General features: G+C 42.3%; 1 protein-coding gene across 5 annotated transcripts in view; it reads right to left on the reverse strand.

Annotated features, from left to right (window-relative positions):
* The window catches only part of LOC118388691 (natural resistance-associated macrophage protein 2-like), a 45,766-nt gene that overhangs the window by 11,124 nt on the left and 19,289 nt on the right, over positions 1 to 15,353 (reverse strand). For all 5 annotated transcript variants that reach the window (XM_035778049.2, XM_035778047.2, XM_052527003.1 and 2 more), the window contains exons 3-9: positions 11,266 to 11,420; positions 10,236 to 10,355; positions 9,860 to 9,979; positions 9,587 to 9,693; positions 5,968 to 6,038; positions 5,803 to 5,870; positions 5,485 to 5,640 (exon numbers count right to left, since the gene is read on the reverse strand). In XM_035778049.2, the coding sequence (XP_035633942.1) occupies positions 5,485 to 5,640; positions 5,803 to 5,870; positions 5,968 to 6,038; positions 9,587 to 9,693; positions 9,860 to 9,979; positions 10,236 to 10,355; positions 11,266 to 11,420 (797 nt within the window). The remainder of the gene's footprint in view (positions 1 to 5,484; positions 5,641 to 5,802; positions 5,871 to 5,967; positions 6,039 to 9,586; positions 9,694 to 9,859; positions 9,980 to 10,235; positions 10,356 to 11,265; positions 11,421 to 15,353) is intronic.

A 15,353-nucleotide genomic window follows, 5' to 3' on the forward strand; every position in this document is an offset into this window, starting at 1 on the left:
TGATTTGGGGGTCACATATTGGGAGTAGTGCCTTTCCTATGCGCAAAAGTACTGTCTCACAACTCAATGAAACCTTCACCATTACGCAGACATTTAGAAACAGAACATGCCAATTTCAAAAATAAGCCACAGAAGTTGTTTGAGCGAGAATTAAGATGACTTTCAAGTAGTAAGACATGTATAAAAGCAACAGATACCATTAATAAGAAGGGGCTAGAAGTGTCTTATATGATGATTTATCAAGTGGATAGGACAGGAAAGCCCCATTCTATTGTGGAGGACTTAATTCCTCCTGCTGCGGCAGATATGGCTGGGACAATGCTGTGGGAAAAAACTATACAGACAATGCCTTCAAACAATACTGTTTCCCAACACAGTGACATGGCAGGAGATGTTTTGAAACAATTACTGCTTAGCATACAAGCCAGTGAATTCAGGCACAGCTCCTGGTGTATGTCCATTACATTTATGGGGGTCAACTAAGGAAGACATCTTCTTCTGCAAACCAGGACAACAGGAGGGGATCTTTTTAAAGTACTGGATAGCTTTGTGACATCAAATTGACTTTGCTGTTCAAGATGTGTTGGTATCTGTACTGATGGCGCAAAAGCCATGACAGGGAGACATAGTGGAGTGGTAACGAGCATGCAAGCAGTTGCTTCCGATGCCACTTGGGTACACTGCAGCATCCACGAGAGGCTCTTGCTGCCAAAGGAATGCCTGACAGCTTGAAATACGTTTTGGACACTACAGTGAAAATGGTTAACTTTGTTGAAGCAAGGCCCCTGAATTCTCATGTATTTTCTGCACTATGCAATGATATGGGCAGCAAGCAGTAACGCTTTTACAACATACAGAAGTACGCTGGTTATCAAGGGGCAAAGTATTGACACGTTTTTAAAAAATTGAGAGACAGGCTTAAAGTTTTCTTTACTGACCATAATTTTTACTTGTCTGATCACTTGCATGATGACGAGTTTCTCACAAGACTGGCCTATCTGGGTGATGTTTTTTCTCACCTGAATGATCGGAATATAGGATTACAGGGACTCTCCGCAACTATATTCAATGTGCGGGACAAAATTGAGCCTAAGATTAAGAAGTTAGAGCTCTTCTCTGTCTGCATTAACAAGAACACACAGGTCTTCCCATCATTGATTTTTTTTTATGCAAATGAACAAGCTTATGGACAATGTCAAATGTGATATAGCGAAGCACCTGAGTAAGCTGGGTGTGCAATTACGCAGGTACCTTCCCGAAACGGACGACACAAACAACTGGATTCATTATCCCTTTCATGCCCTGCCTACTGTCCACTTACCGATATCTGAACAAGAAAGTCTCATCGAAATTGCAACAAGCGGTTCTGTGAAAATGTAATTTAAATCAGAAGCCACTGCCAGATTTCAGGATTGAGCTGCACTCAGAGTATCCTGCCTTGTCAAATCATGCTGCTAAGACACTGACGTGCAACCACGTACCTATGTGAGAGTGGATTCTCAGCCCTCACTAGAATGAAAACTAAATACAGGCACAGGCTGTGTGTGGAAAATGATTAAAGACTGAGACTCTTTCCAATACAACCCAACATTGCAGCGTTATGTGCATCCTTTCAAGCACACCCTTCTCATTATGCTGAAGTGAGTTATTCACAATTTTCAATGAACAAATAAGGTTTTAAATGTAAGATGGCTAAATAAATAGCAAAATAATTGAATATTATTATTTTTGGCCTGGTCCTATAAGAGCTCTTTGTCACTTCCCACGAGCTGGTTGTGACAAACTCACACTCATTCTTATGTTTAATTAATGTATCGTATAGTGTGTGTGTGTGTGTGGCAGGCTTACAATGATGGCAAAAAACAACATCCGAGTGTCCGCTGACCCTGGTGATAGAGGGGATACACAGCTCGAGGTTGAATGTTTGAACGGGTACGGGACTATAAAAAGTTTGGGAACCACTGGTCCAGCATATTTTGGAGTCTCATTCATTACGCAAGTGAAGACAGTTGTGCCTGGTTCTACGTTGGCTCGAAATATCCCTAGCAAATTGATATGGATCTGTTGTTGTCTGCTTGATTTACAGAAGCATCTCGTTAGATTTAACAGAGAACGCATCAAGGTAATGAGTTCATATGAGTCTGCTGTGTGCAATTGTGTAGTGATAGGTTTGGATTTCTGAGCTTTAACTATTATTAATCATTAGATCTAATAGAGACATGAGGGGTGCAATAGCTTAGGGTTTACACCATGAGTTGTCTGTAGGAGGAAGGGTTATGGTGGGTGGGAGGGGCTGAGTGCAGGGGAAACGGTCACACGTGGCAGTACTGATAAGGGGAGAGAGGCGTGGATGAGGGGGTCGAGGTCAGGTCAGGTTAAGGGAAGAGGAACCGTTTATTTCCCATATCACTTAGTTTCCTACCTAGTAATAAAGCAATGTTTATCAAGAAGGAGGAGACTCCACCCAAAGTGGGGTACATATACCACCACTATTGTAACCATGCCTTTGTCGATTCACCTGTTTGATCCTTTGGGAAGAATACATTTGGTTTAAGCTTTCATAGTGTCCGTCGAGTTCTTACACTGATAATTAGAACCTAACAGTAGGATAGACCAGGGGTTCCCAAACTTTATCACTCGGGGCCCCCCTTCCAGCATTGGACAACATCCTGCACCCCCGCTGAGCACGAGTCATGCCTATTTATATGGGTAAATGCACTGTTCATAACACAAACTCTTCACAACCCACTTGTTGGTGGAGAGAATTTTTCAGGTTAAAGCTAATTTCATGCAATTCTACACATTTTGTCATGGGGTGCAAAACAAAAATCTGCAATTTTAAATCAAGTTTTGTTGCAATTCAATACATGTTGCCATGTCTAATGTGTCACTAAAAGTTACAAAAAAATTGCACCAATATCTATGGTCTAAAAAAACATTAGCTGACATGGGCCAGTTAATCTGGACATTTCTGACAAGTTATAAATAGCTCTCCAAGGTCTGCAATGACTGACATGATAAGAACTGATTCCAATTTCAAAATTATACCTTGTGCATTCTACTACTACAACTTTCAAGAGTAAGTTTAAAGCCGGACTGAGTTCCTTTAACCTCTTAGATGTTGATTTCCAGACAGAGTTCCTTTAACCCCGCGCACAGTTTGGGATCCACTGGGATGGAATATTGCGCAAAATCAAACCCTGTTCCTATGATTTATTCTGGATATAATGACAAAGTATACTGAACAAATATGTAAACATTCTTCCACTGCAAATCAACCATTCCAGTGTTTTACTTGCTATATTGTATTTACTTCGCCACCATGGCCTTTTTTTTTTGCCTTTACCTCCCTTATCTCACCTCACTTGCTCACATTGTATGTAGACTCATTTTTCTACTGTATTATTGACTGTATGTTTGTTTTACTCCATGTGTAACTCTGTGTTGTTGTATGTGTTGAACTGCTTTGCTTTATCTTGGCCAAGTAGCAATTGTAAATGAGGACTTGTTCTCAACTTGCCTACCTGGTTAAATAAAAGGTTAAATAAAAATAAATTGCAACAATTTCAAAAGGTTTTTATTGAGTTACATTTCATACGAGGAAATAAATCCATTAGGCCCTAATCTATGGATGTCACATGACTGGGAATAGAAATAAGCATTGGTTGGTCACGGATACCTTAAAAAAAAAGGTCCCCACAAACAGCCTCAGGATATCATCACGTTATATCTGTGCATTCAAATTGCCATCAATAAAATGCAATTATGTTTGTTGTCCGTAGCTTATGCCTGCCCATACCATAAACCCACCACCACCTTGGGGCACTCTGTTCACAGTGTTGACATCAGTAAACCGCTCGCCCAAACGATGCCATACAAGTGGTCTGCTGGTGAGGCCTGTTGGGCGTACCGACAAATTCTCTAAAATGACGTTGGAGGCGGCTTATGGTAGAGAAATGAACATCAAATGATCTGGCAACAGCTCTGGTGGACATTCCTGCAGTCAGCATGCCAATTACAAGCTCCCTCAAAACCTGAGACATCTGCACATTTTAGAATGGCCTTTTATTGTCCCCAGCACAAGGTGCAACTGTGCAATGATCATGCTGTTTAAATCAGATTCTTGATATGCCACACCTGTAAGGTGGATGGATTACTTTTGGCAAAGTAGAAATGCGTATGCATAATGTGCATATGGAACATTTCTGGGATCATTTATTTCAGTTCATGAAACATGGGACCAAAACTTTACATTGTTGCATTTATATTTTTGTTCAGTGGGCTTATTCACAATATGTTCTGGTAATTAAATAACATGACAAATAAAAAAAAAACAACTTGAACTTTGAGCTCAGAAATTAAAAATACTCGAATAGGCCAACCTTAAAAATCAGACATTACCTCAATTTGTTGCTTGAAAAGTGCTTGTAATTATTGGAGACAATTTATAAGTCATAATTAACACCCTTTTAATTATCTGTGATTTCATTTTTGATCAGTTAATGAGAGAGATGTCGCCACTTTTGTTTGTTTCCCGCTACTTCAATTGAAGGGTGTTACTCTACTCTGTTGAGGTATAACCATGTGCGGTTATTATGAGGACAACATCTAATGTTGGCTTCAACTTGGCTTTCCATATAAATTAAATTAAAAAAGCAACCTGGTTCTTGGTCACTTTCTCATTATAAAAACAGCGACTGAGATTAAAAATGGTGAGATTAATGCTACCGCTTTTTATGTGTGCCTGCGTCTGCCATAGTCTACAGAAAATCTATTTCGTCAGGCAATGTCTACATTCTCACATTTAATAATTTGAATATCAATGCATTGGCAAGGCCTACAAAATGCATTATTCTTAAAGTGATAATGGCCTACTTTTTCTGACACTTTTAGCATGTTTTTTTTTTGGGGGGGGTTCTGTATTAGGCCCTATATAACATTGAGGTCCTTGTACATCACAATTAAGTATTTTAAAAGGTCCATGAAAGTCCTTGAATTTGACTTATCAATGTCTGTATGAACCCTGCTTCAAGGATGTATAGTCCTAGGCCTATGTTGTATAGCTGGAGTTATGGGCCAATTTGCATATGTTCATTCCTCTAAGTACATATGTGGAACTGCATGAAAATCTTTTTTCATGTACGTTTCAAAGCATTTCAAATGTTGATCCCAATGTCACACATTGGCCCCATTATTTATAGAAAGACCCTTATGTAAGCCTATGTATGTCTGTCTTTCGGAGGCATTGGGTTAAAAGCGGAAGTCAAATTTCGGTTGGGCCTTGTTTGGTCTTAAGTCATAGTGAAGGTCCGATTCCTTGTACTATGTCCCAATTACTTATTTGACTAAACTGCACTGTCACAGTAAAGGCATTTTGCACCCCTGTACGATGTCAGTGAAAATCTTACACTATGGGCCGTACGCACCCTCTGTCAAAGCAAGTCTTTGACTACCCGGCACCATGTCATAATGCAAGAGACCTACCTTGACGAGAGCTGAGTGCAGGTAGATGTTGTGGGGCATGATGACGGCTCCTACGATGCCCACAGCCTGCTCCATCTGGGCAGGACCACAGCCCTCACAGTACGGCAGAAACATCCCCTTCAGCAGCTCCCCCTGGTCCGGACGCACCATCACATACTACAGGCACATACAAGAAAAGACAGTCAGATACACATACGCAGAAACAAAAACCTACCCAATTCTATCAAAGCTACGGTATATATTATCAAACCTGCTGCCAGGTCTACGGGAGAAGTTGGAAAGTGTTAATGATCAATACAGAGAAAAACTTGTTCTTACCTCATACCCAAAGCTTACAGCCATGATGGTGATGAGAAACCCAAAGAAGGCTTCAAGTTTTCTCAGGCCTAAAAAACAAAAGTTGAAAATCACATTGAAACACACCAGTACCCAAGGACCATTAAATCACATACACATCTTGGTGTGCGTCAAAGAAACACTCACCATATTTATCTAGAAAGAGGAACACAAAGGTGTCAATGATGGTGATGAGGACACCTCCCCAAAGTGGAATCCTGGTAGATGGCAAACAACAATGTTAGTTTGAGCCCAATAAATTGACCTCTAGAGCGGCCGTTTTATGCCTATGTCTACATCCCAAAAGTCACTGCATGTCTGCATCTCCACTTTTGACCACAGGCACCCTATTCCCTATATTGTGCACTACTTTTGAACAAAGGTTATACAGTGCATTCCTTATACAGTGCATTCAGACCCTTTGACTTTTTCCACGTTTTTTTGTTATGGGGCAGCAGGGTACAAATCTGTCATTCTGCCCCTGAACAGGCAGTTAACCCACTGTTCCTAGGCCATCATTGTAAATAAGAATTTGTTCTTAACTGACTTGCCTAGTTAAATAAAAGGTTAAAATAAATAAAAATTAAAAATAAAATGTTATAGCCTTATTCTAAAATGGGTTAAATCGTCCCCCCCCCATCAATCTACACACAATTCCCCATAATGACAAAGCAAAAACTGTTTTTTAGATTTTTTTTTACAAATGCATTACAAATCTAAAACTGAAATATAACATCTACTTAAGTATTCAGACCCTTTACTCAGTACTTTGTTGAAGAACCTTTGGCAGCGATTACAGCCTCGAGTCTTCTTGGGTATGACACTACAAGCCTGGAACATTTGGGGAGTTTCTCACATTCGTCTCTGCAGATCCTCTCAAGCGCTGTCAGGTTTGATGGTGAGCATAGCTGCACAGCTATTTTCAGGTCTCTCCAGAGATGTTCGATCGGGTTCAAGTCCGGGCTCTGGCTGGGCCACTCAAGAACATTCAGAGACTTCTTCTGAAGCAACTCCTGCATTGTCTTGGCTGTGTGCTTAGGGTTGTTGACCTGATGGAAGGTGAACCTTCACCCCAGTTGGAGGTGCTGAGCACTCTGGAGAAGGTTTTTTATCAAAGATCTCTCTGTACTTTACTCCGTTCACCTTTCCCTCGATCCTGACTATAGTCCTCCAAACGTGATGGTTGGTATTCAGGCTAAAGAGTTCAATATTGTTTTCATCAATATTGTTAATCATGGTCAGAGTCCTTTAGGTCTCTTTTGGCAAACTCCATGCGGGGTGTCATGTGCCTTATACTGAGGAGTGAATTCCGTCTGACCACTCTACCATAAAGGTCTGACTGGTGATGCTGCAGAGATGGTCGTCCTTCTGGAAGGTTCACCCATCTCCACAGAGGAACTCTGGAGCTCTGTCAGAGTGACCATCGGGTTTTTGGTCACCTCCCTGACCACCCCATTATTGCTCAGTTTGGTTCCAAACTTCTTCCATGTAAGAATGATGTTGGCCACTGTGTTCTTGGGGACCTTCAATGCTGCAGACATTTTTTGGTACCCTTCCCCAGATCTGTGCCTCGACACAATCCTGTCTTATATAGACAGATGTCTGCCTTTCCAAATCATGTTCAATCAATTGAATTTACCACAGGTGGACTGCAATCAAATTGTATAAACATTTCAAGGATGATCAATGGAAACAGGATGCACCCGAGCTCAATTTTGAGGTATTTCTGTTTCTTATAAATGTGCAAAAATATCTAAAAACCTGTTTTGGCTTTGTCATTATGGGGTATTGTGTGTAGATTGATGATTTTATTAATCCATTTCAGAATAAGGCTGTAACATAACAAATTGTGGAAAAAGTCAAGGGGTCTGAATACTTTCCGAATGCACTGACAAAGGGAAACCCAGACGCGAGCTGTCCAGTGACGCGAGCCTTCCAGAAAAGTTAAATACCAACTATGCGCACTTCGAAGCAAGCAACACTCAACTATGCATGCACCATCTGTTACGGATGACTGTGTGATCACGCTCTCCGTAGCCGATGTGAATAAGACCTTTAAACAGGTTAACATTCAAGGCCACAGGGCCAGAAGCATCACCAGGACGCGTACTCAGAGCATGCACTGACCAGCTGGTGTCTTCACTGACATTTTCAACATCTCCCTGACCCAGTCTGTAATACCTACATGTTTCAAGCAGACCACCATAGTCCCTGTGCCCAAGAATACCAAGGTAACCTGTCTAAATGGCTATTGCCCCGAAGCACTCACATCTGTAGCCATGAAATGCTTTGAAAGGCTGGTCATAACTCACATCAACATCATCATCCCAGACACCCTGGACCCACTCCAATTCACATACCACTCCAACAGATAACACAATCTCTATTGCACTCCACACTGCCCTTTCACACCTGGATATAAGGAATACCTATGTGAGAATGCTGTTCATTGACTACAACTCAGTATTCAACACCATTGTGCCCTTCAAGCTCATCACTAAGCTAAGGACCCTGGGATTAAACACCTCCCTCTGCAACTGGATCCTGGACTTCTTGATGGGCCGCCCCCAGGTGGTGAGGGTAGGCAACAACATATCTGCCATGCTGACCCTCAACACAGGGGCCCCTTAGGCGTGAGTGCTTAGTCCCCTCCTGTACTCCCTGTTCACCGATGACTGCATGGTGCACAACTCAAACACAATCATTAAGTTTGCAGATGACAACGGTGGTAGGCCTGATCACCGACAACGAGACAGCCTCAGGGAGGTCGTCAGAGACCTGGCAGTGTGGTGCCAGGACAAAAACCTCTCCCTTAACGTCAGCAAGACAGAGGTGCTGATTGTGGACTACAGGAAACGGAGGGCCGAGCACACCCCCATCCACTGGGCTGATGTGAGCAGGTCGAGAGCTTCAAGTTTCTTGGTGTCCACATCACTAAGGAACTATCATGGCCCACAAACATCAACACAATTAGTGAAGAGGGCATAACAACACTTCTTCCCCCTCAGGAGGCTGAAAGGATTTGGCATGGGCCCTGAAATCCTCAAAAGGTTCTACAGCTGCACCATTGAGAGTATCTTGACTGGCTGCATCACGGCTTGGTATGGCAACTGTTTGGCATCTGACCGCAAGACGCAACAGAGGGTAGTGCGTACGGCCCAGTATATCACTGGGGCCGAGCTCCCTGCCATCCAGGACCTCTCGACCAAGCGGTGTCAGAGGAAGGCCCTAAAAATGGTCTAATACTCCTACCACCCAAGTCAGACTGTTCTCTCTGCTACCGCATGGCAAGTTGTACCGATGCACCAGGTCTGGAACCAACAGGACCCTGAACAGCTTCTACCCCCCAAGCTAGAAGACTGCTAAATAGTTCAAAAGTTAACTAATAGCTACCCAGAATATAGGCATTGACCCTTTTTGCACTAATCTCCTTTGACTCATCACATACGCTGCTGTTACTGTTTATTATCTATCCCGTTGACTAGTCACTTTATCCCTACCTATACATATCCTTTCTCAATTACCTCGTACCCCTGCATATCGACCCAGTACTGGTACCTTGTGTATATAGCAAACGCCTTGTGTTATTATTTTTCTATTTCTTCTACTATTTATATGTTTGTCTCTACATTGTTGGGAAGGTCCCATAAGTTAGCATTTCACTGTTCGTCCACACGTATTTACGAAGCATGTGACAAATAAAATTTGATCCTTAGTGTAGTAAATTGTAGTCTAGTTGGGCACTGGCTGGTGGTACTGTAGCTACCTGCCAACAGAGAGGAGGTTGAAGGCAATGGCACAGCCAATGACCTCCTGCATGTCTGAGCCAATGATGGCCAGTTCCACCATCAGCCACAGGATAATACGAGGAACCTGGGAGTGAGGAGGGGGTGGAGGTGTGAATAACAAGACTGGATATAACACGCACAGCAAACACATTCAATTACATTAAACAAAACCAAACCCTTTTATATGGTGTTATCCCAGAGTGTGTATGAAGAACTGGAGTGTGTGTGTAAGGCGAGGGAGGGATACTCACAGTAGGATACTGGCGGTTGCAGACCTCTGCTAGGTGCATCCCTGTGACAACCCCCAGGCGTGCAGCCAACCTCTGCAAGAGGAGGCCGATGATGGTGGCCCCTAACAATACCCACAGGAGCTGAAAGAGGGAGAACGGTACAGTGGTAATGAAGCATGGGATTTAATGAGTCAATGAAAGAGATAACTAAGAGCAATAAGACCAGAGGGAACAGGGTATGCTGATTATAGAATTGAATGGAATAAAGTACAACTTCACTGTCAAACGGAGATAGAACTTTGCAGATTAAATCATTTTTTGCCATAGTTTTTGAGCATAGTACCCCTGCCGCTAGAGAGTGAAGGTCACCCGTGGCTGATGTTGTGTCTGTGTTCACCTTAAAGCCAGCTTTAGCTCCAGACTGTAGATCAGACTCGATGTTCCCTGGGTCCAGATAGGCGATGCTCATCAAGAAACCAGGTCCCGTAAAGGCCCAGAGTTTACGGAAACTGAACATCTGAACGAGAGAGTCACAAATAGCACAGTTAACGGCTGAAAATAAATCTTAGCATGAAGTATTATCTGTCATTAATAATATAATATAATAATAATATATGCCATTTAGCAGACGCTTTTATCCAAAGCGACTTACAGTCATGTGTGCATACATTCTACGTATGGGTGGTCCCGGGAATCGAACCCACTAACCTGGCGTTACAAGCGCCATGCTCTACCAACTGAGCTACAGAAGGACCACTTCATTGAAGTTAGGATGATTCATAATTTGATTCATAATTTCTAAACTATTCTATAGTCAAAGCAACTTTGTGTATATCACTTTATACAGGTCATAAACTTAATGTAATAGGCTCTGAGGCCCTGTGATGTCACGGACTGAGGTAATAATAATCTCTATGATGTCAGACAGAGGTAACAATAATCCCTGTGATGTCAGACAGATAATAATCCCTGTGATGTCATAGGCTCTATGACTCAATAATCATTGTGATGTCATACCTGGTGAGGTTATTTACATTTACATTTTAGAGGTTATAATAACTCTTGTGATTCCATAGGCTCGATGACTCAATAACTTTGAGGTTAGAGTCCATATGCGGTCATGAAAGCCCTTTGATACCATAGGCTCTGAGTTAATGCCGCGTTCAAAACATCTCAAACTTTTGACTTGGAAATAGAGCTCACCTTTATATTTCCAAGTCAAATGTTTGAGTTTCCTACTTGGAAAGTATCAGAATCAACCAACAGAAAGCTCTACGCAAAACAATATATGCACACTTTTAACTCTTGAGGTTCTGAATTGTCTTGAAAGAACCATAGTATTCCTTGTGATGTCATAGAACCTGGGGGTCATAGGCTCTGTGTTAATAATCCCTGTGAGGTCATAAGCCATGTAATGGCCTCAGTACCTGGGTGACATCCTCTGGGATTGGCACCTTCTCCTCAAAGTATGTAGAGAAGGGCTCGTCGTCTGGGGCCCCAGACACTGTTGAGGATGGCGGAGAGATGGAGCTGTGCTGGTCCTGGGTGGTCTGGATAACCCCATTCTCCTGTGGAGGCTCCTCTGAAGAAAGGAGAGGGGGGAAGAGGAAAAAAGGTCCCTCAAAAATTTCAACAAAAGCAGCATATTGCCTATACTTCATTCTGTTGACATGAAAATAACAATTGTGAGCATATGACCTTAAACAATATGAAGAGATTCTATTCTACCCCCACTATTCCCATGACAAGCCATCTGTTCTATACAGCACCAGATGAAAGCAGACCTTCATTGGCAACCTTGCCACAGTCAACAGATTGAAAGCTCTACTTTCATTCTCCACAATCACTTCTGTCATTAACGTCATAAATGCCTAGAAGGCAGCATTTGCCATTTTCAACAAGAAAGTGCCACATATAGCCCGGTACATCAAAGTCATGTGTAAAGAGTGCGTCAATCAATACTCTGAAATCAGCTGAGTCCACAGGAAGGACCCACAAACCTGTTTTGACACAATTGTAAACACTTCAGGTTAAAAAGTAAAAGTAGATGTAATGTCAACAATAGGTTAACGCAAGGCGACTAAGGACACCTTTTTCTCTTAAGACATTTTTGTCTACATAAATAGGCTATATCTAGGCCTAATTATACATCTAGAAAGTAAACAAAGAATAGTACTTCAATGCTATATATGCTTTTCCTTAAAAGTTAAAATATTAACAGACTGATCAAACGACTGTTCACGACACGTGATATGAATAAATATTCATTGGTAGGCCTGATCACCGACGACGTTGAGACAGCCTATAGGGAGATCAAAGACCTGGCAGTGTGATGCCAGGACAGACTATGTGAGCGGAGGGAGGAGTGGAGAGTGCCTAATTTGACTGGAGCGCAGAGCGAGTTTCCCCAAAGGCGAGAGCGTCTGCCTAGTCTGCCTTCTCACCCAGAACAATTTTGGTCCAGTACCGTTCACTTCGCGAGTTCAGGGCATGCCCAGCCCAGCATGCATTTGTAGGCTACTTGGGTGCTGCTATAAGCCCATTGCTTTAGCTACTGTCATGGAATTCGCTAAATATTTTCATAAAGAAACTGATAAAACACAAAGGTGCTTACAAAGATGAGGAACAAGAGAAAGAGAGGGAGTGCGGTGATGTAGTGTCCACAACTAAAGAATCATTGTGGAATCTGAAAAGACACATATCCCGAAAGCTTGATAGTGTACTACATGCATATGCTAACAGAAATGAACGAGGTTGGTAGCTAGCTAAGTGAGTCATTGTAGCAAACCATTTATAAATGAAAAACCGGATCTCTTAAAAGTTTAGTTCATTTTCGTTCTATTATCCACACACACACACACACACACACACACACAACACATTGATTTTGGCCCAATAGACCTGACATATGATCTCTTTCAAGGAGCTTTCTGTTTTGATAGGGCTATTCTGCCTAAAAACCTTTAGGCCTACCTTCCAGATTTTTTATTGATTTAACTCTGCATCCCTGGCCAGTCTAGCAAGAGTGGCACGAAGGGTGTTAAGCATCCCTATTGGCTCTGCAAGAGTGGAAAAAGGGTATTCTCAGCTTCAGGCTACAGACTGGCTAAACTCGTGTTTCTAAAAGTGAATTCAAAAGGCAACACATTTTTTGTTTCATTTTTTAAATGATTTTACCTTTATTTAACTAGGCAAGTTAGTTGAGAACATATTCTTATTTACATTGTCGGCCTACACTGGCCAAACCCTAACCCGGACGGCGCTGGGCAAATTGTGCGCTACCCTATGGGACTCCCAATCACGGCCGGTTGGTTTGATTCCAGGCTGTATCACAGAGTCGGTAGTGACGCCTCTAGCACTGAGATGCAGTGTCTTAGACCGCTGCGCTACTCGGGAGCCCATTTAATTCGAAGTCATAGCCCATATGCGCAATTTATAGACTATAATGATTTAATACAACAAAATGTTGCTTAAATGCTGAGTGCTTAATGTTACCACCAGCCTAGTGTGTCGCACCAACAAATGATTCACAATTAATTTCTTGTAGGCTATAGCCTTGAAATAACTGAAATAGGCTAATATTATAGTCTAAATAATTCATTTATTTAGGCTACCTGTCTGGCTACTGACCGTGTTTATATGCTGTTTAATACGACATGTAGCCTATTTGAAATTATCACCTTTCCATGTTACTTAATAAAATACTCATCATTCAAATCATATGGTTTGGTTTCAATACTTCAAAACCAAATGGGTGCAACCTCTTAACTCCGATCACATACTCCATGCCAGGACGCAGTAGATATCATCTACTGCATCTTTATGTAATACATGTATCACTAGCCACTTTAACTATGCCACTTTGTTTACATACTTATCTCATATGTATATACTGTACTCTATACCATCTACTGTATCTTGCCTATGCCGCTCTGTACCATCACTCGTTCATATATCTTTATGTACATATTCTTTATCCCCTTATACCCACAAGTGTAAGACAGTAGTTTTGGAATTGTTAGTTAGATTACGTGTTGGTTATTACTGCATTGTCGGAACTAGAAGCACAAGCATTTCGCTACACTCGCATTAACATCTGCTAACCATGTGTATGTGACAAATAAAACTTGATTTGACAACATTCAGCAAGACAAAAGAGCTGATTGTGGATGTTACGAATCCCTTTTGGCCCGACAGTCTAGGGGGGATTGTAATGAGACCCGTAACATAACTCATGCAAATTATAATTGTGACAAAGTAAAAGTGAGAACGAAATAACCACGACAACTGAAATCTACCGTCAAACTCAAGGTTTATTTGTAAACACACGGTAATGGGGGGGAGCAGGAAAAGGGGCTGAGCTGGACCCAAGGAAAGAAACAATAAGTATTAAAAAACACCCCTAAGCTAGACTAGCCTACTTTAACAAAAGCTAACTAACCAAAAATACAGTGGGTGGTCCGCCCAGTTCTAACTAGTGTATTTAACAAAGTCTACCTACGGGTAGTGTATGCCCATGGGCAACTTGTCTTGGTTTCCCCTTTTCCCACCAGCAAACAAACACCATAACCAAATCAATACTCACAGGTGATGAAAAAGTGCTATGGAGGTGCTCAAACAAAAGAGAGGTTAATACACAAAGAGAGAGCGAAAAACAGACCTACAGATGTGGCATTTACAGAGAGATTGAGCTCTAGAGCAAACAACTGATGGGGTTTTTAAACCAAGGGAAAGGAACTGTGATAGGGTAGGAAGCAGGAGGAGGTGTGTCTTCTGATTGATGATTGATTGTTGACTGATTGGGGAGTGATGATTTTCACCTGTGAGGGGAGGAGGAGAGAAAAGAAACACACACACAGGATACACACACAGGATACTTGTATCCGTAACAGTGGACTACAGGAAACAGAGGGCTGAGCACGCCACCCATAGTGCTTCAAGTTCCTCGGTGTCCACATCACTAACGAACTACATGATCTAAACACACCAACACAGTCGTGAATAGGGCACGTCAATGCCTCTTTCCCCTCAGGTGGCTTAAAAGACTTGGCATGGGTCGTCAGATCCTCAAAGTTTTATAGCTGCACCACTGACAGCATCTTGACTGGCTGCATCACGGCTTGGTATGGCAACTGCTTGGCATCAGAGTGCAAGGTGCTACAGGTAGTAGTGCGTACGGCCCAGTACATCGCTGGGGCCGAGCTCCCTGCCATCCAGGGCCTCTAGACCAGGCGGTGTAAGAGGAAGGACCTAAAAATGGTCTAATACTCCTGCCACTCAGACTGTTCTCTCTGCTACCGCATGGCAAGTTGTACCGATGCACCAGGTCTGGAACCAACAGGACCCTGAACAGCTTCTACCCACAAGCCATAAGACTGCTAAATAGTTAATAGCTTTTATTCCTAGTTTACTCCTTTTACTGAGTAGTTGCTGCAGTCTTGCCACTCTACCATAAAGGCCTGATTGGTGGAGTGCTGTAGAGATGGTTGTACTTCTGGAATGTTTTCCCATCTCC

The sequence above is a fragment of the Oncorhynchus keta genome, chromosome 10, assembly GCF_023373465.1.
Source record: "Oncorhynchus keta strain PuntledgeMale-10-30-2019 chromosome 10, Oket_V2, whole genome shotgun sequence".
Classification (NCBI taxonomy): Eukaryota; Metazoa; Chordata; class Actinopteri; order Salmoniformes; family Salmonidae; genus Oncorhynchus; species Oncorhynchus keta.